At 37.0% G+C, this 26,440-nt stretch overlaps 1 protein-coding gene across 1 annotated transcript in view; it reads left to right on the forward strand.

Moving 5' to 3' along the window:
• The window catches only part of LOC138159034 (cytochrome P450 3A2-like), a 37,171-nt gene extending 13,904 nt beyond the window's left edge, over nucleotides 1-23,267 (forward strand). The window contains exons 3-5 of the mRNA XM_069085377.1: nucleotides 19,117-19,236; nucleotides 20,584-20,742; nucleotides 22,161-23,267. Of these exons, the coding sequence (XP_068941478.1) occupies nucleotides 19,117-19,236; nucleotides 20,584-20,742; nucleotides 22,161-22,177 (296 nt within the window). The 3' untranslated portion in view covers nucleotides 22,178-23,267. The remainder of the gene's footprint in view (nucleotides 1-19,116; nucleotides 19,237-20,583; nucleotides 20,743-22,160) is intronic.
• The last annotated feature ends 3,173 nt before the right edge of the window (nucleotides 23,268-26,440 follow it).

The following is a 26,440-nucleotide window of genomic DNA, read 5'->3' on the forward strand; positions in this document are numbered from 1 at the left end:
AGAGCTGATGAAGGTGTGTAAATAGGCTTAATTAAATCCTTTGTGCTGACATAAAGGTAAGGTACTTAAACACCTTTTTCTACCTTCTGAAGCCTTCAGAGCCCTAGTGTGTGTGTGTGTGTGTGTGTGTGTGTGTGTGTGTACAATCCCACGTAATTGCCTGCCTTCCTTTATTTTGGGAGATAGGTGGTAATGAATCATGAGTGCAGGATTAACTTGGACTTGCCAAGAGGTTCAAGATTCTGAAGAGGAACACCCATAGGCCTGGCCAAAAAACCCTTGGTGTTCCCTCTCTTGATTCTTGGGGAATTTGCTATGACCTTGTGATTGTCAGGGCTCCACTTTGACAATCTAGCCCTTTCTATCCTAAGGGACTGTGGGAAGGGGAAACTGGAAAGACTTGTCAGCTGGAGGAGAGGAAGCAGAGAAGTGGAAGCAGAACCATGAGATTGTCAACACTGGACTCCATTACTGGGGTTATGTGAATAGATTAGGCATGAAGCAGGGCAGGAGCAAACCTGTGTGCAAAACCCTATCAGACTGCATACCCTAAGGGGGTGATTTTTCATTTCCCTTTCCCTTTGGGCTTCCTCATTTCTGTCTCCAGGGCAGGTCACAGGAGAAAATTTTTTCCTTTTGTTTAAAACTTTTTTTTTATTGATTATTTAAAATTTATGTAATAAAACAAGCATTTCCACAATGCAATATAATAAAAAGATGATCGCACATGAAACTGCAAATCTATTATGTATGACTTGCTATTCCTTTTAAAGGACTAATAAAGTTATCATGTAAATTTCTCTTTTTTTCCCTTTTTTACTTCCCCTTTCCCTGCCCCTCCCCGCCATGGTCATTTACAATTATTCTTCATACAATAGTGCTATCTCTTGTTTGTTCATAAATTCTTATCCTCTCCATTGATCTGACAGGTAAACTATTTCTTGTTCTCCTAATTTGCTTATGGTATTACCCTTTATGTCTAAATCATGTACCCTTTTGATCTTATCTTGGGTGTAAGATGTGGGTTTATTCCTAGTTTCTGTCATGCTATTTTCCAATTTTCTTAGCAGTTTTTGTCAAACAGTGAGTTCTTATCCCAGAAGCTGGAGTCTTTGGGTTTATCAAGCAGTAGACTACTGTAGTCATTGACTGCTGTATCTTGTGTAACCAAACTATTGCATTGATCTACCATTCTTTATAATCTTTCTCTTTATATCTAGGTCATGTATTCTTTTTGACTTTTATCTTGGTAAATAGTGGAAGATATTGGTCTATGCCCAATTTCTACCATACTGCTTTCCAGTTTTCCCAAAAATTTTTTTTTTTACCAAATAATGAATTCTAATTCCCAAATCTTAAGTCTTTACCATTGTTAAATACAAGGTTACTATATTTATTTGGTGCTGTAAATGTTATGTTTTACTCTGTTCCATTGATCTGCCTTTCTATTTCTTAGTCAATACCAGATGATTTTGATAATTACTGCCTTATAATATAGTTTAAGATCTGGTACTGCTATAAACTCCTCCATTTACATTCCACAACCCCCCCCCCCAATAGTCCCTGAAGTTTTGTTCTTCTAAATGAATTTTGTAATTATTTTTTCTAATTCAGTAAAAAATTTTTTGGTGATTTTATTGGGAAGGCCTTGAATATATAGATTAGTTCAGGTAAAATGATCATTTTATTATGTTTTTCTTATATTTCTTCTGGATCTTTTATATCAATTTTCCATTGACTTCTGGTCTTTTTGTCACATATGTGTGAAAGTCTTTCAGTTTGTTAAATGTTCATTTTTTTTTCCATTCAAGATTATACTAAACTTTGCTGGGTAAATTACTCTTGGTCAAAACCCCAGCAAAGCTCTTTGAAACATAATGTTACAAGACCTAAAATCTTTTAATATATAAGCTGCTAAGTCTTGTGAAATCCTGATTGTATCTCCACTGTTTTATTTAATTTTTAAAATTTATTTTAAAATTATTTTTAGTTATTTAATTTAAAAAAATTAATTTTTTCTCTTGTCGCATGCAATATTTTCTCCTTTATCCCGGGAATTTTGAAACTTGACTATGACATTTCTGTAAGCTTTTCTCCTGGGATAAGTCCTTTTCTTTTCTTTTCTTTTTCCAATTTATTTATTTATTTTTAGTTTTCAACACTCATTTCCACAAGATTTTGAGTTACAAATTTTTTCCCCTGTCTTTCCCCTACCCCTTCCACCCCAAAATAGTGAGCCTACTGAATACTCATTCCCCCAATCTGTTCTCTGTTATATCCTACCCCCTCCATTTTCTAGTAGGGCAATATATAGATTATATATAGTATATATATATTATATGTACCCCAGTGCCTGTATACTTATTTCCCAGTAACATGTAAAAATTTTTTTTTTAACATTTGTTTTTGAAACTTTGAGTTCCAGAGTCTTTCCCTTCTTCCCTCCTCACCCACCGCCACTGGGAAGACAAGCAATTCAACATACGTTGTACATGTGAAGTTATGCAGAACATTTCCATAGTAGTTATATTGTGAAAGACTAACTATATTTCCCTTCATCCTATCCCCCCCCCCCCCCCTTATTTTTTTTTCTGCTTTGACCCTGTCTCTTTTAAAAAGTATGTGCTTCTGGGGCGGCCAGGTAGCACAGCGAGTAAGAGCACTGGCTCCAGTGTCAGGAAGACCTGGAGATCGAATCCCGAGCTCAGACACTTAGCACCCACCCAGAAACACCTGGCCGTGTAACCTTGAGCAAGTTACTTAACCCCAATTGCTTAGGGGCGGCCAGGTGGCACAGCGAGTAAGAGCACCGGCCCAAGGGTCGGGATGACCTGGATTGAATCCCGGGCTCAGATACTCAGCACCACACCCAGAAATAACTGGCCATGTAACCTTGAGCAAGTTACTTAATCACAATTGCTTTAAAAAAAAAAACTAAGTGCTTCTAACTTACCTTTCCCCCAATCTTCCCTTCCTTCTATTGTACCCCCTCTTATCCCCTTATTCCCTACTTTCCTGTAGGGTAAGATACCCAAATGAGTGTGTATGTTATTACCTCCTTAAGCCAAATTCAATGAGAGTAAGGTTGACCCATTCCCTTTCACCTTCCTGCTCTTCCCCTCCATTGTAACAGTTCTCTCTTGCCTCTTTAATACAAGATAATTTACCCTAATCTATCACTGCCTTTCTCTTTCTCCCAATATATTCCTCTCTCACCTCTTAATTTTATATTTTAGATATCATCCCTTCATATTCAACTCATCCTGTGCCCCCTGTCTATGTATACATGTACATGCATATGCATGCACTCACATATATATTTATACACACATACACCCTCCTAAATAGACATATATACACACACACACACACACACACACACACATACATATTCCCTTCAACTATCCTTATATTGAGAAAAGTCTCATGAGTTACAGTTATTGTTTTTCCAGGTAGGAATGTAAATAGTTCAACTTTAATAAGTTTCTTATGATTTCTTATTTCTGTTTATCTTCTCATGCTTCTCGTATTTGAAAGTCAAATTTTTTGTTCAGCTCTGGTTTTTTCATCAAGAATACATGAAAATCCTCTGTTTCTTTGAATGACCATATATATTTCCCCCTGAAGCATTATACTCAGTTTTGCTGGGTAGGTGATTCTTGGTTTTAATCCTAGCTCCTTTGACCTCTGGAATATCATATCCCAAACCCTTCAATCCCTTAATGTAGAAGCTGCTAAGTCTTGTGTTATCCTGATTGTGTTTCCATGATACTCAAATTGTTTCTTTGTGACTGCTTGCAGTATTTTCTCCTTGACCTGGGAACTCTGGAATTTAGCTATAATATTCGTAGGAGTTTTCTTTTTGGGATCCTTTTCAAGAGGTGATCAGTGAATTCTTTCCATTTATATTTTGCCCTCTGGTTCTAGAATATCAGGGAAATTATGCTTGATATTTCTTGAAAGATGTTGTCTAGACTCTTTTTTTGAACATGGCTTTCAGGTAGTCCAATAAATTTTAAATTATCTCTCCTGGATCTATTTTCCAGGTCAGTGGTTTTTCCAATGAGATATTTCACATTGCTTTCTCTTCTTTCATTTGTTTGGATCTGTTTTGTAGTATCTTGATTTCTCATAAAGTCATTAGCTTCCAGTTGCTCCAATCTAATGTTGAAGGAGTTATTCTCTTCAGTGAGTTTTTGAAATTCCTTTTCCATCTGGTAAATTTGGCTTTTTAAGGCATTCTTCTCCTCACTGGCTTTTGGGGCCTCTTTTGCCATTTGAGTTAGTCTATTTTTTAAGGTATTATTTTCTTCAGTATTTTTTGGGGTCTCCTTTAGCAAGCTGTTGACTCTCTTTTCATGATTTTCTTGCATCATTCATATTTCTCTTCCCAATTTTTCCTACACTTCTCTTACTTGATTTTCAAAATCCTTCTTGAGCTCCTCCATGGCCTGTAAGTAGTTCATATTTTTCTTGGAGGCTTTTGATGCAGGAGCTCTGACTTTGCTGTCTTCCTCCCACTCCATGTCTTGATCCTTTTTGTCCCCCAAAAAGGAACCTATGGTTTGATTACATTTCCTGGGCTTAGTCATCTTGCTAGCCAATTACTTGAGTTTTTAGCTCTTTGCCACTGTAGAACTCTGCTTCCAAAATGGAAAGAGCTATGTCTCAAATTGCTGGTGTTTTTGCAACTGCCAGAGCTATTATTTGGGTGCCCTCTCTACAGCCCCCACAAGCTCTGACAAATTGGCCATACACCTCAGGACAACCTCCCTTGACCTGGATCCAGATCCAAGCAGGTCAAAGCAAGAACTATTACCCTCAGAATGGTTGCTTGGTCCCACTATGATCTGCAGGCCAAGAGCTCCGGATGCAGCCACGGGGCAGCAGCTGCAGCCACGGGGCCTCCACCATTTCTCTCCCAGAGGGCAGGGGCTGGACCACATTCTTCCTTTACCCTTCCAACAGAGTTCCCCACTGACCTTTTATTTTCTCTTTGGTGTCTATGGATTGAGAAGTCTGGAAACCGCCACAGCTGCTTCACTCTCCTGAAGTCTTCTCTGGCTGGTCTGGGCCACCTTGGGGCTGGAGCTGTCGCTCACAGAAGGCTATGCTCAGCTCCCAGCTTGCTGCAATAGACTTTTTCTGTTGGCATGCCAGGCTGCCTTCAGTGGGAAATTTGTTTCTCTCTGTCACTTTGTGGGTTCTGTAGCTTTAAAATTTGTTTAGAGTCATTTTTTTACAGGTATTGGAGGTGCTTGGAGCTAGAGCCCATGCTAAGTTTGTGCTTTAACTCTGACATCTTGGCTCTGTGATAAGTCTTTTTCTTAAAAGTTTATTTTCCTTCCTTTGTTTAAACATTGTTAATTTGGGTATATTTATTGAGGTATATTTGTTTATTTTGGATGATAATTATTTACAGGGGCACCTAATTGGTACAGTGGTTAAACTGCTAGATTTGAGTTCAAATCCAGCTTCAGACACTTACTAGCTTTGTGTCCCTTGACAAATTGTTAAAACCAGTTTGCCTCATTTTCCTCATTTATAAAATGAGCTGGAGCAGGAAATGACAAATGACTCCAGTGTCTTTGCCAAGAAAACCCCAAATGGGTTCATGAAGAATTAGGCACAAATGAAATGACTGAAAAAAAATTATTTAGGAGAGAAAAGGCTGTCACATTTCTTGCCAGTAATTTGATGACTGGGGGTTTAGAGCTGAAAAATAATTATTTTATTGATCCATGTTTAGCAATTACTCAACACAGAGAGAAGATACTCATATAAGGATCCTTCTAGGAAAATGAATCGCCAGTGGCTAAGGAGATGCAATGTGGTTTGATTAACTGAGCTATTACTGAGATATCTTATTCAGTTCTGTCTGACTCTTTGTGACCCCATTTTGGAGTTTTCTTGGCAAAGATACTGGAGTGGTTTGTCATTTCCTTTTCTAGCTCATTTTATAGAGGAGGAAACTGAGGCAAGCAGGGTTAAGTGACTTGCCCATGGTCACAAACAGTAAGTGTCTGAGGCCAGATTTGAACTCATTAAGATGAATCTTCCAGATTCCATACTGGTGGTCTATCCACTATGCCACCTACCTGCCCCAGTACTGAGGCAGAACTTTTAAATTTTTTTCCTCTACATTTGGGTGGAAAGATCCTACCAGAGAGGAGAAGTAGAGGAAGAGACTGGAGTGATAGACATGCCTAAGGGGAGAGGTAGTCTGTCCTACAAAAAAGAGGAGAGGTGACAGTGGCTGACAACCAAGATCATCAAGATAGCATCACACCACTACACCACTGCTAGATAAGAAATATAGTTGTCATTTCAAATTTCCTAGTGGATTAGAAGTTCAGATAAGTTACTGTGTTTAAGAATTCAAATCCTTTGTTAAACAAAGGCTTGGTTAACATGCTACAGAGTTTACAAAACTTAATGAATTTGTCAGTTTTATGAAAATGGGAATCTACCAAATAAAATGAGGAGGCTTCAGCCACCTTTACAATATGAATATTGGCTCCTCTGAAATTCCTTTTGAAATGACACTAATGAGGAGACTGGACTATATGAACTATACTTCTCTTCCATCTTGAAATCTAGCATCCTATGATATCTTTGTAGAAATCTTACAAATTATTTATTATTGAAAGGAAACTGTTCTGGAGAGGTGGGCATGTTTGAACTCAGAGTGGAACCATTTTTAATATATAATACATATAATATGGATAAATAGTGATATACATATACATTTGGATATGTAGCTATGTATATTTGCATGTGTACGTATATATGTATATACATATATATGCTTGTGTGTATATGTATATATGAAATATCTACCTGTAATACCTATATTTGTCTCTGTATTTTTTTTCTTTGTCTCTGTCTCTCTATCTCTCTGTTTTGGTCTCTTTTTTTGTCTCTCTCCATCTACATATAAGATGTCTGTAGCAGCAAGCACCCTAGCATACCCAGGGCGGCTGCTAACACAGGTTCTTAGATCTGTTTTTCTAAAGGAAAGCAACTCAAAATGGGTTAACAATCTTGCTTTAATCAATCAAACATATATCATTTACCTAGTTTAGGGGAAAAAGGTCAGCGCCCCAAACTTCAGAGAATACAAACAAATTACAAGTAGAAGTTACAAGCAGACAGAGAAACAGATCATCAGACAGGCTTCCAGCTATCTGACCATTACATCCATACATAGTCAGTTACCAGAGAGGGAAGCACCAACATCTGAGTTTTCAAAGCCAGAGGACTCAATGGCTGCCTAGAGTCTCATCTGGTCAAATCACACAACTCTTCTCAAAGTGAGCCCCAAAGCAAAACCTCACATCAGGGTATATATAGCCTTCTCCCGGCTCAGAGAATGTCACAAACCTCTTGACCCACTGCCCCATCACAAAGCACCAGGTGTGGGCATTCCTGAAAAACAAGCCTCCCACCATAGACTCCAGGTGACCACATTCAGCCTATTAGGGAACAGAGTATATTTTCAAATCAAGGAAGGTTCTCAGAATCATTTAAGCCCATCAAAGGGCCTAGGGGCAGGGAAGATCTTAAATTCCCATTCCCATTACAATGTTCTAGAACAGGGGGTCTATTAAAGCTTAAAATTTTGGAATACCTCCTTGTACACACACACACACACACACACACAGAGTCCATTTTATCTTTTATGATAATCTTTATCCCTTGTTTAGTTAAGAACTTTTCCTTATCTATACTTGTGAAAAGTAGGTAGGCTTTGTTGGTCAATAAGTGATTTCTCTGCTATTATAATAGGTTGAGGATGGTGAATCTCTGGAAGGTGAGAATTCTGAGCTGCAGTAAAGGTAAACTGAATAGGTAGCCATATTAAGTTTGGCAACAATATAATTTGCTCTTGGTAGTGGTGAACCATGAGATTGCCCAAAGAGGTATGAATTATTACATATTCATCTTTTTTTTTTTTGGAGGACAATTGGGGTTAAATGACTTGCCCAAGGTCACATGGCTAGTTTTTTTGTTGTGTCTGAGGCTGGATTTGAACTCAGGTCCTCCTGACTCCAGGGCTGGTGCTCTATTCACTGTGCCTTCTAGCCATCCCACTACATATTCATCTTAAAGGGAGGTGGTCAAAGCTTCCATGATGATCAGGAGTTTGGATGGGATTGTAAATGGCTACTGCACTTTTTGCTTGGCAAGATAAGGAGGCCCAATCTTTAAAAAAAGAAAAAAAAAGGAAGCTAGTAAGAAAGAGAAAAAGGAAGAAAGAAAAATTATCTTCCTTTATCTTTTTATGCTGTGAACCTTTTATATTTAGACAAGGTATCCATTTGGAGCTTATTGGAGGATATAAAATGAGATGTTGGTATAAATCTAATTTTTGTCATATTGTTTTCTAGTTTTTCTAGCAATTTTTGTTAGATAAGGGTTTTTTAACCAGGTAGTTGGCATTCTTGGGTTTATTGAATGCTATGTTAGTTTGATATTTTCTGAATTTTGTTTGCTAATCTGTTCTACTGATCAAGTTTTGTATTCTTTAATTAACACAGACAGCTTTGGTAATTGCTATTTTGTGGTATAGTTTGAGGTTTGGTACAGCTGGGCCCCTTTCATTTCTACTTTTTCCTTTATTTCCCTTGTGATTGTGACCTTTTATTCTTCCAGATGAATTTTGTTATTTTGCCTATTTCTAAAAATCAATCTTTTGATAGTTTGATTGGTATGGTATTAAATTAGTTTAGGTAGTATTGCCATTTTTACTATATTAGCATGTTCCAACCATGGAATATTTCTCCAATTATTTGTCTTCTTTTAGTCCCGTAAAGCATGTTGAGCATTTGATCATGTAATTTCCATGTGTATTTTGGTCAGAGGACTGCCATATGTTTTATATATTCTTTGGTTATTTTGAATTATATATATTTTTCTATTCTCAATTTTTTTGTAATATACATACTGATAATTTTCATAGTTAAATTTTATATCATGCTATGTTACTGAAATTTTTCATTGTTTCAGTTATTTTTTTAGTTGAATCCCTAGAGTTCTTTAAGTAAACCATCATATCATCTGCAAAAATGCTTTTATTTTTTCCTTGCCCATGTTTATTCAATTAATTTTTTCTTGTCTTTTTGCAATTATTAGCATTTCTAGAACTATATCAAATGATAGTGGTGACAATACATGCCCTTGCTTATTGCCTGATCTTATTGGTGAGGAATGTTAACATTTCTCCATTCCAGATAATGTTGGCACTTAGTTTTGGAGAAATACTATTTATCATTTTAAGGAACAAAGTATGCTGCTTAATCAAAATGTGTGTTCTATTTTGTAAAAAAGCCTTTTCTGCACTTATTGATATACTTACATGATAGTTTTTGTTGCTATTATAACAAAATGATATATTGTAGTCTATTAGTTTATAATTTTCTGAGCATTGAACCGATCCTGAATCTTGTTATAAATACAACCTAGTCATAGTGTATATTAAAACATATTGATATAGCATCTTTGCTAATATTTTTCAATATTTTTGTTTTAATATTCACTGGAGATTGTATGCTATGTTTTTTACCCTATGTATTATTTCTCTCTGGTTTGGATTTCAGGAAGGCATTTGTTTCATAGAAGGTATTTGTTAGGATACCTTCTTTCTCCGTTTTTTTGCAAACAATTTACATAACATTGGGATTAATTTTTCTTTAATGAATTTTAGAATTCATTTGAAAATCCTCCCGAGTTTCAGTATGTTTTTCCTTTGGAATTCATTTATGGTTTTTAAAATTTCCTTTTCCAAGATTGGGTAATTCAACTTTTCTATTTCTTATTCTGTTAATCTGGGTAGTTTATATTTTTTTATTATTCATTTTATTGAAGTTAGTTTTATTGGCATATAATTAGACAAATAGTTATTATTAAAAATCCTTCATTTCCTCCATTTTTGGTGACTTTCCCTTTTTGATTTTGGTAATTTAATTTTTTCTTCTCTTTTAAAAATTATATTTATGATTAGTTTGTTTGATTAGTTTTTATAAAATGGTACCTTGTTTTATTTATTAATTTAACTTTTGTTTAAATTTAAATTTGTTTCTTTTTCAGAATGTCTGTTTCTATAAGTTTAGTTACATTTAGATGATTTGTTGCTTTTCTAGGTTTTATAGTTGAATACCCAGTTACTTTGTTCTTTTTCTCTGTTACTGATGAAAGTGTTCAGAGATATAATTTGTATATTGCCTAACAACTACTCTGGCTGCATCTCCAAAGTTTTGGTATATTCTCCTATTATTGTAATTTTCTTCAGAAAAAGTTTTATTTATTTATCTACTTACTTATTAATTAATTAATTCATTTATTGCTTTTTGGAGGGGGGAAGATAGGGCAATTGAGGTTAAGTGACTTGCCCAAGGTCACATGGCTAGTTTTTGTATTAAGTGTCTAATGCTGGATTTGAACTCAGGTCTTCCTTATTTTATTTATTTATTTGCCACTGGGTGGCAACTTATCCAGTCTGGAAGTGTAGTGGCCACTCAGAGGCCTATACTGCTTCATTTTTCTGACCTGAATTGGTTTACTCTTCCTTAGGCAGCCTGGTGGACCTCTGCTCCCAAAGACCTTTCATATTTGTGCCATATTTATTTTAGGCACTTCATCATATTCAACCTTTCTGCAACTCAGAATTCCCAAGTTCAAGCATTTCACCAGCCTCAGTTTGCCCTGGTGTGTACCACCTCACCTAGCTATTATTTCTATGCTTTGTTCTTTGACCCACATATTCTTTAGGATTATATTATTTATTTTTCATTTAAGCTTCAATTCTTTTTTTCAGATCATCTACATTGATAATATTTTTTTTTTGTGCTGGTTTCAGTAAAGAAAGTATTTCATAGTTTTGCTTTTCTACTTTTATTTATTCTTTTTGGTACCCTAGAACACAGTTAATTTTGGAAAAGATAGATTGACATTTTCCACATGTAACTGTGGTGTTTTGGTTTGGCATTTAGAAGTTTCCCATCATACAACAATATGATGATGCTTTAGCAAAGAAGATGCAGAAGGAAGCAGAGAAGGGCAAGCCCATCACTGTGAAAGAGTAAGTGCTAGGTTGGCTATTGGAAATCTCAGGACCACAGACTCTGACCAGAAATGAATAGGAAGGAAATGAAATTCTGACCTCTAGAGTTACTCTTCAGACTTTAATTAGCAAAATAGGGATGAGAGCAATGTGAAGAGAGTAAAGGGCACCAGACTTGGAATCAAAGTCCTGAGTGCAAGTTTTGACTGCATCTTTGCTCCCCAAATGACCTTAGGCAGGCTTCAGTTTTATCTGTAGAATGGCAACAAGACTCCTTAATCTGCTTGCCTCTTAAAGTTTTTGGGGAGATTAAATGAAATGAGATGTGAAAATGCTTTGTAAATGGTAAAACACTATAGAAACAGTGTTTAAAAAATGCAGAGAGGTGGTAGAGTGGATGGTCTACCATACTTGGAGTCAGGAGGTCTTGAATTTCAATCTTGCCTCAGACACTTATTAGCTGTGTGACCCTGGGCAAATCACTTAACCTATGTAACCTCAGTTACTTCATCTGTAAAATAGGGATAATGGAGATTAGCACTTATTTCCCAGGTTGGTTGTGAGGTAGTGCCACTACTGGATAGAGTGCTGAACCTGGAATTAGGAAGACTTGAGCTCAAATTCAACCTCAAATACTAGATGTGTGACCCTCAAGTCACTTAACCTCTATTTGCCTCAGTTTTCTCATCTGTAAAATGGAAATAATAATAGGACCTACCTCCTAGGGCTGTTCTTTTTTTTTTTTTTTTTTTTTGCTTTTTGGAGGGCAGTTGGGCTTAAGCAACTTGCCCAAGGTCACATGGCTAGTAAGTATTAAGTGTCTGAGGCCAGATTTGAACTCAGGTCCTCCTGACTCCGGGGCTGGTGCTCTATTCACTTCACCACCTAGCTACCCCCAGGGCTGTTCTGATGGTCAAATAAGATAATGTTTGTAAAATACTTAGCCTAGTGATTGATACATAGTAAATGCTTATATAAATGTTAGCTATTATTAGTATTATAATTATTATTAGATCTGTAAATGCTCTACAATCTTTAAAATGCCATATAAATGCTATTATTATTTTCATTATTTTCTCTACAAGAGCTCTGTCAAAATTTAAATTTCCTGCCTTTTAGGGAAACAGAGTCTGTGATTGAAATAGCAACCCATTTCTGTAGTTCTTTTCCATGAGAAAATCAGCTAGTATGAATTTGCTACTTTTAGTTAACTGTGTCCCCAGTATTTAGAGCAGGGTCTGGCACATAATAGACACTTAATAGACTTGGTAGACACATAGGAGACATTTGTTGGTTGAGAAATGAGATATAGGGACAATATGTGGAAGAAACTGGATGTTAAATCCATAGTCCATGGATGTTGAGAAAGAATGAGAAGGAGAGGGAAGTCCCCATGATGAAACATACCTAGAGTAATAGAATGTCAGCATTAGTAGAGACCACACACATCATTTTACAGAATAGGAAACTCAGGTCCAGAGTGTGTGTGTGAGGATAGGGTGGGGGTATAGGTGTGGTTTAACTTGCTAAGTAATACCTATTTAGTAAGGGATGAAGCTAGGACTTTAAGTTCCTCTGACCATCCTTCCCCTTCCCACCTCCAAAGTTTTCTTTCCACTGTTACACTTTCTTCCCAGGGATGAGAAGCAACTCTGAAAGGGAAAATACACAGTTACCTACTTTGACAATTTCATCTGCGGCTACATTGAAAAGATTCCCACATAATGTACTTGGCAGTTACATAATGGAAGGCTTGATGGGATCTAATAAACAGTTTTCTGATGAACTGCCATTAAAAGTAAAGTCTTTTTTAATTGAATTTTACTAATTGATTCTTTATTGAGAGATGCCTCAGACTGAAGGAATTTTGGAAGCCAAGAAGTTGCAGTGGCTCCCTACTGCCTCTAGGATCAAATTCAGACCCATCTGTTTGGCTTTTAAAGTCATTCATAGCCCAGCTTCAGTCTACCTTGTTGTTGTACAGTTGTTTCAGGTGTGTCTGACTCTTTATGACCCCATTTGGGATGTTCTTGGCAAAGATACTGGAATGATTTACCATTTCTTCTTCAATTCGTTTTATAGTTGAGAAACTGAGGCAAACAAGGTTGAGTGACTTGCCCAGCGCCTCACAGCTAGTAAGTGTTTGAGGCCAGATTTGAACTCAGGAAGATGAGTCTTTCTGGCTTCAAGGCCACCTAAATGCTTTTAGTACCTGCTGCATAGGATCATATATCTTAAACTGAAAGGAGTTTCAAAGGCCATCTGATTCAACTGCTTTTTCACCCTCCAACCCCCCATCTTATCCAAAGCCACATAGTTAGTAAGCATGAGAGGCAGGATTTGAATCAGATCTTTTGACTCTCAAGCCAATGTTCCTCCAATATACTCTACTGCCTTCCAATAGTAAGCACTTAATAAATGTTTTTGATTGGTTGGATTGGGTAGAATGCTCAATTAGGAGGTGGGGGAGAGGAATGTACTCAACATTAGGGAAACCCTATATTTTATTTTTTAAAAAATATTTTACTTTGTTAAACATTTCCCAATTACATTTAAGATTTGTTGTCATTTAAAAATAATTGAGTTCCAAACTCTTTCTTTCCTGACCCTCCCACACCTATTGAGAAGGCAAGCAATTATACATGTGAAGACATGCAAAACATTTCCATATTAGCTGTGTTGTGAAAGCAAACACACACAAGAAAAATAAAGTGAAAAAACTATGCTTCAATCTGAGTTTAGATTTCATCTATTCTCTCTATGGAGATGAATAACATCTTTCATCATGGGTCCTTTGGAATTGTTGTGGCTCATTGTCTGGATGAGAGTAGCTAAGTCTTTCACAGTTGAACATTGTTACAATATTGCTGTTACTGTATGCAATGTTCTCCTGGACCTGCTCACTTCACCTTGCGTCTTTTCATAGAAATCTCTCAGGTTTTTCTGAAACCACCCTGCTCAGCACTTCTTAGGGCACAATAGTATTCCATCCCAATCATTTTCCACAACTTGCTCAGCATTCTCCAATTGACTGGCATCATTTCAATTTCCAATTTTTGGCCACCACAAAAAGAACTGTTATAAATATTTTTGTACACATAGATCCTATTCCATTTTCTTTGATCTCTTTGGAATATAAACCGAGCAGTAGTATAGCTGGATCAAAGGGTATGTATAGTTTTGTAGCCTTTTGGGGGTAGTTGTAAATTATCCTCCAGAATGGTTGAAACCCTATCTTTTCAAGCAACTAAGGTATAGGAAGGGATGCCTTTAGTGCCAGAATGTATGTTGCTATATGCGTGTGTGCTCTAGCATTCATTTATCAAAGCTTCTTGTTCTTCTATGTGGAATCATCACTTCCTGTTTCCAAGAGTAGAATCAAATAGGGCTTGCTTTCTAGCAACCCAGTCCCAAGGGGTCTCTACCAATGAAATTCCAATAAGCAAAAGTTATTAAGTACCCACCATATGTAAGCATTGGAGGAGACACTAAGAAAATCTAGAAGTTGTCCTTATTCTCAAGGAAATTACTCTCTAATAGGGGAGATAAAGCATATTCACAAATGTATGCAATTAAAATTGAAATATGAAGCCTGCATGAATCAATTCAATGAGGACTTATTAAGCATCTCTGATATGTTAGCTGTTTGGGATTCAAAGTGAAAAATAAAACAATTCCTTCCCTCAAAGAACTTATTTCTACTGAGGGAATGCAAAACCTACACAAATGAGTAAATGCATAATTCATATATAAATTTAGGTAACATTAACAAATCTGGGAAAAGATGTTATTGAGTGACAGAGGGTTATGAGCAAAGCTATGGAGGTAGGAAAGGACATAATTAGCTTGAAGAAATGCTGGATTATTGGTTAGAGTGTTGAATATATGAAAGTGAGTAGTGTGGATTAAGTCTAGAAAGGTGGTTGGAATTATCATAAGAGACTTTGAAAGCCTTGCTAAGAAGTTTGGACTTTATTCATTAGGAAATATTCAGCCATTGAAGGATTTTGAGTAGGAGAGCTATGTAGCAAACTTATGTGTTTAGAATTTTGATTAAGGCCTTGTGTATAGCATAAATTACAGAAAAGCAACACTGCAGGTAATAAATAAATTAAGAGGTTGTGATGATAAATCATCTAAGAGGTAACATCTCTCTGAAATAGGGTGGTAGAAGGGGAATAGAAAGAAGGACCTGTCCAGATAGACTTGATAGAACTTAGTATCTATACAGTTACAGTGAGGGTGATGAAGGAAATGAAGGAGTCACATATTATGTAGTGGTTTTAAGCCTTAGTAACTAGGAAAAGAGTGGGGTCTTTAACAGAAATACAAAAGTTAGGAAAAAGCAGGTTTGTTTCTTTATCCATTTCTCTATTTATTGAAAGTTTTATTAAAGCTTTTTTTTAAAACACAGTGAGTCATTTCCCAAAGTAAACTTCTACCCCAATATTGACCCCTAGTAACAAAGAAAGCCAGTTAAGCTAAACCGGTTAATAGAGTTACTGCATCTGGCAATGTGACCACATCCTCTTGCCCCTCTACTAAGAAGACAGGTATATTTTGTCATTTTTTTGCCTTTTGGAGGACAATTGGGGTTAAGTAACTTGCCTAAGTTTACACGGCTAGTTTGTGTGTGTGTGTGTGTGTGTGTGTGTGTGTGTGTGTGTGTGTGTGTGTGTGTTAAGTGTCTGAGGCCGGAATCGAATGGGTCCTCCTGACTCTGGGGCCAGTGTTTTTACTCACTGCGCCACCTATCCACCCCTTTGTCATGTATTCTTGAAGACCAAGAGTAGTCATTAAAATTAATCAGAGTTTGGCTGCCTTTCAGTGCTGTTTTGACTTTTCTTTTTGCAGGCATTGTGTATATTGTTTTGAGTACTTCTCTTTGCAACAGTTCACGTATGTTTTCCACATTTCTCTGAATTCATAAATTCTTCTCTGCTTTTGGGGAGGTTGTATTTCATTATATTCACATAACACAATTTGTTCAGTCATTCCTCTAATTGATGTGTACACACTATATTTATAATTTTTTTTATTTGCTACCACAAAAAGTATTGTTACAAATATTTTGGTGTATATGATACCTTTCTTTCTTGGTCTATGTGGTTAGCAGTGGGACCTCCAAGACAAAGAGTGTTTACATTTTAGTCACTTTTTTTTTTATAGTATATACCAAATTGTTTTTCAGAGTGACTGGACCAATTTACAGTGTATACCAACATGCTTATCTTTCCACAGCACCTCCAACACTAATTTTTCACATCTTAAAGTCATCTTTGCCAATTTTGTAGGTGTGAGTTAAAAACTCAAAGTTGTTTTTATTTGTATTTTTCATTTGTGACTTTGAATATTTTAGCAAATGGTGTTGATAGTTTACAATTCTTCTTTTCACTTTATTTTTATGTATTTATTTTTTGTTTTATATTTGACTTTTATTTTTCTCAATTACATGTAAACAAAATTTTTTTAACATTCTTTTAAAAATTATAATTTTTAAAGAAAAATACATTCCCCCCCCCCCATACTTTAACCCCAGTATTCCTTTTAGCCATAGTTATAACCTGGGCAGAAATGATTGAAGGCAATCTCAAATAAAAAGTTCAGTTGAATTACCAGCAAGTTTGTCATGCATTTACATTGACATTGAATTTTCATCGAAGAATGGTGGACAGGGGAGGCAAGAGAGCTAGTTTTAGTGAGAGAGACAGAGGGAGACAGAGACAGAGAGAAAGAGAGAGATACTGTTGAATATATGATGAAGCATGCTTAATAATAGTATATAATCACATGAACACCATTATATTAAAAATTCCACATCTGGGCTCTTGTGTATTTACATCCAATTTTGGGATAACATTCTCTATCCTTTCAGGTACATGTTTAATGGATATATTTTCTGGAATGCTTAAAATTTTCCATTTTAAATAATCAGATTCCTCCCTCTGTACCCTCATCTAGAATTTCCATTGGGAAAGGACCCTTTAAATTACACAGGAGGCTTAGGTTGCTTGACCCTGAAGGTCCTTTGAAACTGGATCTGTATTTAATTCTAATCCTAACCCTAAGTTAAAACCATAAGATGTTGCTAATAATTTAGTTCTTGGGTTGTTCATCCTGTCCTGAGGCCATTAAGAGGTTTCATTCATAGCTGATTTCTTTCTTCCCAAGTGTTTTTTTCCATCATCAGAGATTTCTGTTCTGTTTCCAGAGCCCAGTGGATTTTCTATAGCTGCTGATTGACTCATAGACCTCTAAAGATGAGATTAGCTCCTATGGAAGTAACTCAGGCATAAGGGAGGCCTATGAGTGGTGAATATATGGTGAAATTGAATAAGGGTGTCATCTGAGGGAATATAGAAAGTTCCCCAGTTAGCTGAGAGGTTACACTATATTCAATTTAGTTAAATATTCAGTTAAACCTATCTTAATTCTTTTTTTCCCTCTTTTTGGAGGGGGGAAGGTAGGGTAGTTGGGGTTAAGTGACTTGCCCAAGGCCACACAGCTAATAAGTCTTTAGTGTCTGAGTCCAAATTTGAACTAAGGTCCTCCTGGCTCCAGGGTTGGTACTTTGTTCACTACACCACATAGCCTCCCTGAGCCTCTATTCATTCTAAAGCCTTCCTTCTTTTAATTATTTCCTACTTATCCTGTATATATTTTGTTTGTGCAGGAAGCCTTACCCAAACTCTTCTTATTTCAGTACCTCACCTCTGTTAATTATCTTCTCTTTATCTTGTATATAGCTTGCTTTGTATATATTTGTTCATATGCTGTTTCCCTCATTAGATTGTAAGCTCCTTGAGGCCATGGACTGTCTTTTGCCTCTTTTTGTATTCCTAGTGCTTAGTACTGTACCTGGCATTTAGTAGGTACTTAATAAATGTTTATTGATTAAGGAGATGTGAATGAAGTTCTGGGGATACAAAGATAAAAAGCTAAAATTGTCTCCTTAAGGAATGTACATGATACTGGAGGTATTAACCATGTTCCTGACTAAGTAAATACCAGTTCATTTGAGAAAGGAAGACGGCATTAACTGGAGGCATCAACAAAGTCATAGTGTAGTTGGTAGCATCTGTGGTAAGTTTTGAAAGAAGCGAGGGATTCTAGGAGGATGAAATAAAGAGGGAATGTATTCCAGACATGGAAAGAAATATATTGCCATTTGCCAGGATTGTCTAAGGTGTTAATGGTGAAAATAAAAGCTCATATACTCACCAGCTTTGTGACCCTGAGCAAGTCACTTAACCTCTGTATACCTCAGTTTCTGTATCCATAAAATGGGGTTAATAATAGCACCTATGTCTCAGGGTGGTTATGAGAATCAAATGAGTTAATATTTATAAAAGGCTTTGCAAACCATATTAAGTGTCACATAAATGCCAGCTATTTTATTATTGTTATTATTATTATTATTACTGAAGGAACTTCAGAGGGCATTTAGTTCAACTCCTCATTTTATAGATGAAGAAACTGGGACCTTGGGACCTTGTCTAGTGTCACAAAGATAGTCCTATTGGAGATAGGATACTTGGATTTAAGGGTCTCTTCCTTCCACAATATGAGTTCCTCAGTCTCCTACCATTTCATACATGGCAGTACCATGTTCCATAGGCTAAACCTTCATGTCTTATGTTCAAGATGAGAATAAAAAGACTAGAATTGAGAGCCTATGTATGGGTTTCACCTAAAGTCTAAGCCCTGAGGTTGCAAAAATCATTCTAGGTAAATCTCTAAACCTTCAATTTAGTGAGATGCTGTTCTTATTTTGCCTCTGAACAGAATATGGCCGAAAGCTCTGAATACATTATTCATTCTTTAGGATTCTTTCAGAATTTCTATTGGGAGTTAACTTCAGGGAGATAGTGTGGGAAAATGGAGAGAACAGTGGATTTGGGAATAAGAATACCTGGGTTCTGGATTCAGCTCTAGTCACTAGTTCTGTGTCTTTGGGCAATTCACTTCTCTAAGGCTCAGTTTCCTTACCCAAAGAAGGGGAAATAAATCAGTCAGTCAATCAATAAGCATTTATTGTGTCTTCTATGTGTCAGGCACTGTGCTAAGTTCTGGAAATAAAAAAAGAGGCCAAAGACAATTCCTGCCCTCAAGGAGCTTACAATCTAATGGAGGAGACAACCTGCAAATGGAATGTACAAACAAGATATATACAGGTAAATTGGAGATAATCAATAGAATTAAGGGAGATGGGGATTAGTTTCCCAGATAAGAAGGAATTTTAGCTGGGACTTGAAGGAAGCCAGGGGAGGCAGAGATGAGGAGGGAGAGTACCAGTGAAAATAACCTGGAGTCTTGAGATGGAGTGTCTTGCTTTGGAATAGTGAGGAGACCAGTGTAGCTGGATTGGGCTGTGTGTGTGTGTGTGTGTGTGTGTGTGTGTGTGTGTGTGTGTGCATGCGTGTGTGCATGTGTGATATTCATACCTAAGGAAGATCATTTTCACAGTCCAGTGGAGAATGAGCTGGAATGGGTAGAGACTTGAGTCAGGCAGACCCACCAGACCATCAATGCAGTAATCAAGGCATAAAGTGACCAGGATCTGCATCAGGGTGGGAGCAGTGTCAGAGGAGAGAAGGAAGTACATACTCCCTTTCCCATATGGTAGCTGTGAGGGTCAAATAAGAGAATGTATTGAAAATACTTTGTAATGATAAGGCAGTGTGCAAGTGGGAGGTATGCTTATTAATGACCCCTGAATCCCACCATTGTACCCACTGATGGTTCTCCATGTGTGAGAATGAAGAGAGAATGATGTGAAAAACAGAACAAAACAAATAATTTTTGATGCAACTTGAATCAGAAAATGAGGGAGACAGACAAGGAGTAGATGGTTGGAAAAAACACAAAAGGGAGAAAGGCAGTCCGCAAACTCACTTAGCCTTTCCCCTCCCTTAAAATGAGCGTTACTGTGGTGTAAACTCAGGCAATAAATGAGAATCCTATTTACAAATATTTCCTAGCCAGATGGAGGCAGCAAGGACCAATGCATAGAGTTGGCCTTGGAGTCATACAGATCCACTGACTATGTGGGCCTTGGCTGTCTCATACTCCCAAGCAGTTGTTAATACAGGATACACACACACACACACACACACATCCCACATTATATATAATATACAATATGTTATAAATACATATATACGCATATATATATAAGTGTGTGTGTGTAATAGGCTCCTTTGACAGTCTGATAAAGATTAATACTAGAGTTGTTTGTTACCTGCATTTGTATTTGGTGGAAATGCTAAATTTTAGTTAGAGGTTAGTGAAAAAATAAATATGTAATTTATTTTTCCCAGACAAGACCCTAAAATCTTCCCACAGACCATAGGTTAAGAATTCTTTCCCTTCATCAGTGAAATCAGAGATACATCCCCTAATTTTTCTCTTATTCTGGAGTCTTTGTGTAAATTTTCTTCTAATGAATTCTTGTGTTTTGACTGAATGATATGTTAAAAGGTTTAATGACTGCTGAATATCTTCCCTTACTCTCTTTTTAGCTCTGAGTGATGAAGAAATACTGGCTCAATCCATTATCTTTCTTTTTGCTGGCTATGAAACCACCAGTTTTACCCTTTCCTGCCTTGCTTATAACTTGGTCATTCCCCAAAATCTAGCAGAATCTGTGAGAGGAGACGGATGTCACTCTGCCCAACAAGGTGAGTGGGCAGTGAGTGTGAAAAGAATGGGGAAAGTAGAGTTTCTCTTCTGCTTCTGGCTCACCCAGCTATCTCTGTATAGACTACATAGAAAGCACACATGCCACTGTGTATTTCCCTGATCCTAGAGCATTGTGAGGACTTGAAGGGGCAAAGAACAGGGAAAAATCATAGACACACTTGTGTGTTCTACTTGTGGAGGGCAATATATCTCAGAAACAAAAGGCCCAAACTTCGTCAAAATCGGTAGGTAATGTTTGTCAGTCAATAAAATTTATTAAGAGCCAACTATTGCTGCAGTGGATAGAGTTCTGGGCCTTGAGTCAGGAAGATCTGATTTCAGATTCAGCCTCAGACACTTACTGGCTGTGTCACCCCAAGCAAGTCACTTAACCCTGTTTGCCTCAGTTTCTTCATCTGTAAAATGATCTGGAGAAGGAAATGGCAAACCACTCCAGCATCTTTGCCAAGAAAACCCCAAAAGGGTCACGAAGAGTTGTGTATGACTGAAATAGGCTGATGAGTATTCATCCTATGTCCCCAGCCCCATCACTGTTCCCTGAGCTATAAAGAAGAGTGTCAGAACCAAAAGATGTGAATAAAGATTGTCTTATAAGTAAGCAGCTACTTATGTGGTCGAATGTGGGGAAGTTTCCAGTCCCCTAAACTATCTCCTTTAATGCATCTACATTTCGCCATCACACAGTCATTCCAGTTTTCAAGAGCCCCTGTTAAAACATAAATCTTCAACAACTGTCAACTAAAACCATAGCTTTCAAACACTGACAAGTATTTATTTGAGAGGATGACTAGGATTGGAATGGAGGGAAGTGACTTTAGGAAGGAATCTAAATAACAGGAAGTGGGAACAGGAAAATCAGGAAGATGTAAAGAGACACTAAAAAGAAAAAAGGACGTCAAAAGATCTCAAAGAAAAACTTGGATGATGACAATTTTGTCTAAGACAAGCTTTCAATTTCCAAGTTGGTAACAGTTCCAAGAGTACGATTTTGAAGAGAATCAATCAAATTAATCTTCATTTCATTCTAGTAAGCGTCAAGTGATGATTTTGTCACCAATGATCCTGACTAGATCAATGAGCTCAAAAGTGTTAATTTTTAGAAACTATTATCATGGAATATTAATTTATTTTTGATAGAACGAAAAAATTTGCAAACACTTCACCAGCAAGTGGGGAAATTTAGCGACCCCCACCTTTTCATAGGTTTATTAATGACAATGGTTTTTAAAATAACTTTTTCAGAAGGTATTCTTATTATTGTTGTTTTTGAAATTGTTTTTATTACATTTGGTGACCAGGGCTATGATTAATCTGGCACAAACTGAGTTTAAGATCAACAAAGATCAGATCTTGTTTGTAGCCTTAGTTTATTGGAATTTGTTTCTCTTCTTCCCAGGCTCCAGTCACCTATGATGTTATGATACAGATGGAGTACCTAGATGTGGTGGTGAATGAAACATTCAGGTTGTGCCCCATAGCAGGCAGGCTGCAAAGAGTCTGTAAGAAAACCATTGAGATAATGGGCTGACCATTCCCAAAAGGACGGTGGTAATCATTCCATCCTATGTCCGTCACCATGATCCAGAGTGCTGGTCAGAGCCCAAAAGTTCTGCCCTTCAAGGTACAGATTATGTTCCTGGGAAGAGTGAAAATGAATTTTTTTTCTCTTCTGTGTATCACTCTTATTTGATGTGTATTCTGGGATCCCTGGGCTAAGATCAAGCAATTGATCAATAAGTGTGCATCTACTGGAAAAGTTGACTATTTGCCCTCAGTCTTATGAGTACTCATAGGGACAGAAATTTTGAAATACAGGAGCTCTTAAGATCTTGCACTTACCACTTGTGCTATAGCCATTTATAACTGTACAATTGTAGTGTATTTCTGACTTCTCTCTGGTATTCCATTAAGAATATAGGCATTCCTGATATCCATGATTCCTTTGAGTTTTGGTCAGTCTTCTTTGGCCATTTTATACTAAGAAAAATCATTATTGTGAACAGTAGGGGCCCTAAGTTCTCATGACGCACCACCCAACAGGAATTGGAAACACATGCTCTTCGCTTGTCCTCTACCAGCTTTTCCATGCCAAGATCCAGCTTCTGTCTTCCTTTTTGTTTCCTCACAGTCCTTTTCAGAGGCTTCTGTAGAAGAGGCAGATTAGCCACTAAGTCTAAAAAGTAATCGGTTGCATTTTCACTAGCCCAAAGAATGACACAAACCCTCACATAAGGATTGGACAGGAGCAATCAAGGATACATCTACAAGTTGGAGGGGTTGGGGAGACTTGAGTAGATAATCAAGTATACAGCCAGGGAGGTCATTTCAGCCTCAGTCATGATGGCCTCCATATTATGGTATTGGTAGTTTTGAGAGAAACTGACTTCTGGACTTAAAATAGCCAAGGCACATCAGTTTCTCGAATGAATAGGTCATTCATTCATTCACTCATTAGGGATGCTCAGGATCATAGGAGGGGTAAGGAGCCTTGCTGAAACATACTTGATTGGTTTCTCTCCTGAGGTGCTCAGTCCACATTGATATTGTCCTTTTCTCTATCCCATAGCACTCTGATTATACGTTTGTATTAACATTCATATTATTTTCTAATTATTTCTTGTGTGTTAGACCCATATCCTCAACAAGATTCTTGAAGGCAGATTCTATGACTTAAACTCATCTCCAATAAGCACCAACATTTCTTTGTTGATTATTGCTACCCTGCAAAAGTGCTTAGCATTTATCATAGATTGGGGGTTCTGTATGAATATCCTAAACATATAGGTTGAAGGGTTCTTCCATTTCACTAAATTATTTTCTTTTGTCTTTCTGAAACCAAACTCAGCAAGAACAAGAAGAGTATCAGCACCTATGTGTACCTTCCCTTTGGGACTGGTCCCCAAAACTTCATTGGGATGAGATTTGTACTTAGGAGCATTAAAGTTGCCGTTAGCTAAGTATCATAGCACTTCTCTTTCAGAACTTGTCAAGAGACACAGATCAGGAAGCAAAACTTATGCTTATATTTATAATATTAATAATGTAATTATATTTTATTATATAATAATAATTATAAAAATACTTATAAAATATAAAAATAATTATAAATAAATATTTATAATTTTAAAAATCAATATCATTTTATTTTTCCATTTGGACAAATTTAATTCAACAAAAAAATAATTGTATACTTATTAGGGGCCAAGTATTTGGTTTCTTTGCTCTTTATAAATGAAATGAAACACTTGACCACATAATATCATCTATAAGAGTCTAGATAGTAAATAACAGGGCTTTATGATTTGCAAAACATTTTACATACATTATCTCATTTGATCCTTACACTCTGGGAGGTAGGTACTATTATTATTACCCCCATTTTACAGATGCAGGAACTGAGACTCAAGTGACTTGCCCAAGATCACACAGCTAGTAAACAATTTGACAAAGTAGACAGGATTTGAACCTGATTCTTTGTGATTCTAAGTTCAGTCACCAGACACTGAGACACCTTGCTACTTAAGGATCACATTATAAAAATCAAACTATTCCAGGACAATTTTAAATTTCTTTTATGGGAGAAACAAAGACAGGCTTTATAGGATATGTTTATATACGCATTCTAAACTTGAATAAGATTTAAAATTTTTTCTCCCTTACAATAGGTGTTATTGTTGAGTCATATCAGTCATGGCTGACTCTTTGTGACCCTGAGGAGGGCTTTCTTGGCAAAGATCTTCGAATTGTTTGCCATTTCCTTCTCCAGCTCATTTTGCAGATGAGAAACTGTGGCAAACAGGGTTAAGTGACTTGCCCGAGATAGTGTTTGAGGACAGATTTGAACTTAATTCCTCCTGACTTCAGGGCCACTCTACCCACTGCCACCTACAATAGATTAGGACAGTAGAAATGCGAACATGCAGTTGTTTGGAATAATGATTACTGGACTCTATGATCTTCACTTGTTCTAATCAAATCAAGTTGACAAACATTCATTAAGCACCTGCTGTGTGCCAGGCACCGTGCTCTGGGAATACAAAGAACGGCAAAAACTACTCCTCAAGGAACTCATAGTGGGAGAGGCAACATGCAAATGATTAACCAACCCCGGCTCCCTATTGTGAGAGACAACTCATTCAGGCTTGGGAGGGGTGAAGATAAAAGTTAAATTTATTGCACAGCGGCAGTGGCTAGAGTCTTGTAAAATTGACACGCCCTCTAGAAACAAAAGTAAGCCTTAAAAACTGGGCATACAACTTTCCGGTATGCCTACTACAGCTCCCCTGGTTATTTTGTCCCTCCCTCTAAGACGTGCACTGTGTGACCATTAAAGTGAACCTCTAGTCCTCCCAGAGGAGGATAAATTAATATTCATAAGCTTATTATGCATGAGTATTCTAAGCAAGACTTAACTTTTACTCTACTTAGCTGACTTCTAACCTCAAAACAAGGTAAAACCAGTTGGATCCTGGCTTTGCTCATTATCTTCTGTGTGAGACTTAACTCCTTCATTATGTCTCCCATTCTTCTGATTGTTATTCTGAACTTATGGAAACACATTTCTCTGTTTGATCTCTCAATTTCCCTCTTCTTCTGCTAGAAGATAATCTAGTAGTAATCTATGTTGATAGTGTCCCTGTTTAAATGTCTCACCTTTGATAGCCATAGGCAGAGAAATTCTCTTTGGTATGCTGATTAGTCTCATTAGTGAAAATGTCTAATCAACATCCCCCACTGCTTTCTTCTACAATCAGTTTATTTTCCGGCATTTGCTGCAAGGCAAAAGACTTTCTGGTATGTATGGATCTCTGGATTTCATAAGTCATGTATTACATAATTTCTGTGGAAATAAAAGTTTTAATCATTCCTCACACTATTATCTACTACATTGGTTTTAAACTTCTTTGACTAGTAAACACCTTATAACGTCAAATCTCACTCCACCTTTCCAATGGTCTCATTATTTGTCAACCCTCATTTTATTCATCCTATTTCCTTATTTTATACTATTCCTCCACCTTAATTACGTTCTCTTTTCCTCTCCTTTTTTTTTTTCTTTCGGTAGACGATCAGGTTTAAGTGACTTTCCTAGGGCTACACAGCTAGTAAATGTCTGAGGCAAGATTTGAACTCATGTCCTCCTGACTAGAGGGCCAGTACTGTATCCACTACACCACTTAGGTGCTTCCATCTTAACTGCATTTCTATTGCCCCTCTACTTCCCCACATCCTACACATAATTTAAGTTTCAGTTCAAGTGTCAGGCTCTTCCAGAAAGCCCCAAGTGGCCATTCTATCTACAGGAAAGGGAGCCTGTCTAAGGTGAGAAACCTTAAGTATATAGAATTTTCTTTGCCTTATCTGTGAGCAAGGGCTAGGAAGGGAGCAACTTCTCATTGTTCTTGCCAGGAAAAAAAAAATAATCCATCACTTGGAAACAGCCAATATCCTCCAAACCAGGACCTTTCTGTCTGAACTTTATGTAGGCATACCTTGTATATACAGAGTTATTTATGTTCTGTCTTCTCCAATAGAATATGAGTTCCTTGAGGTCAGGAACACTGTTTTTGCCTTTCATTGTGTCCTTTACCCATAATATAGCTGCCTGCCAGTGTGTAGTACTGAGAAATGCTTGCTGACAGACTATCTGAACAGAAGCAGAACAGGAGATCTCCT

This window comes from Petaurus breviceps, unplaced genomic scaffold (genome assembly GCF_028583685.1).
Source record: "Petaurus breviceps papuanus isolate PSGF00001 unplaced genomic scaffold, PetGlider_PUasm1.0 175, whole genome shotgun sequence".
NCBI lineage: Eukaryota > Metazoa > Chordata > Mammalia > Diprotodontia > Petauridae > Petaurus > Petaurus breviceps.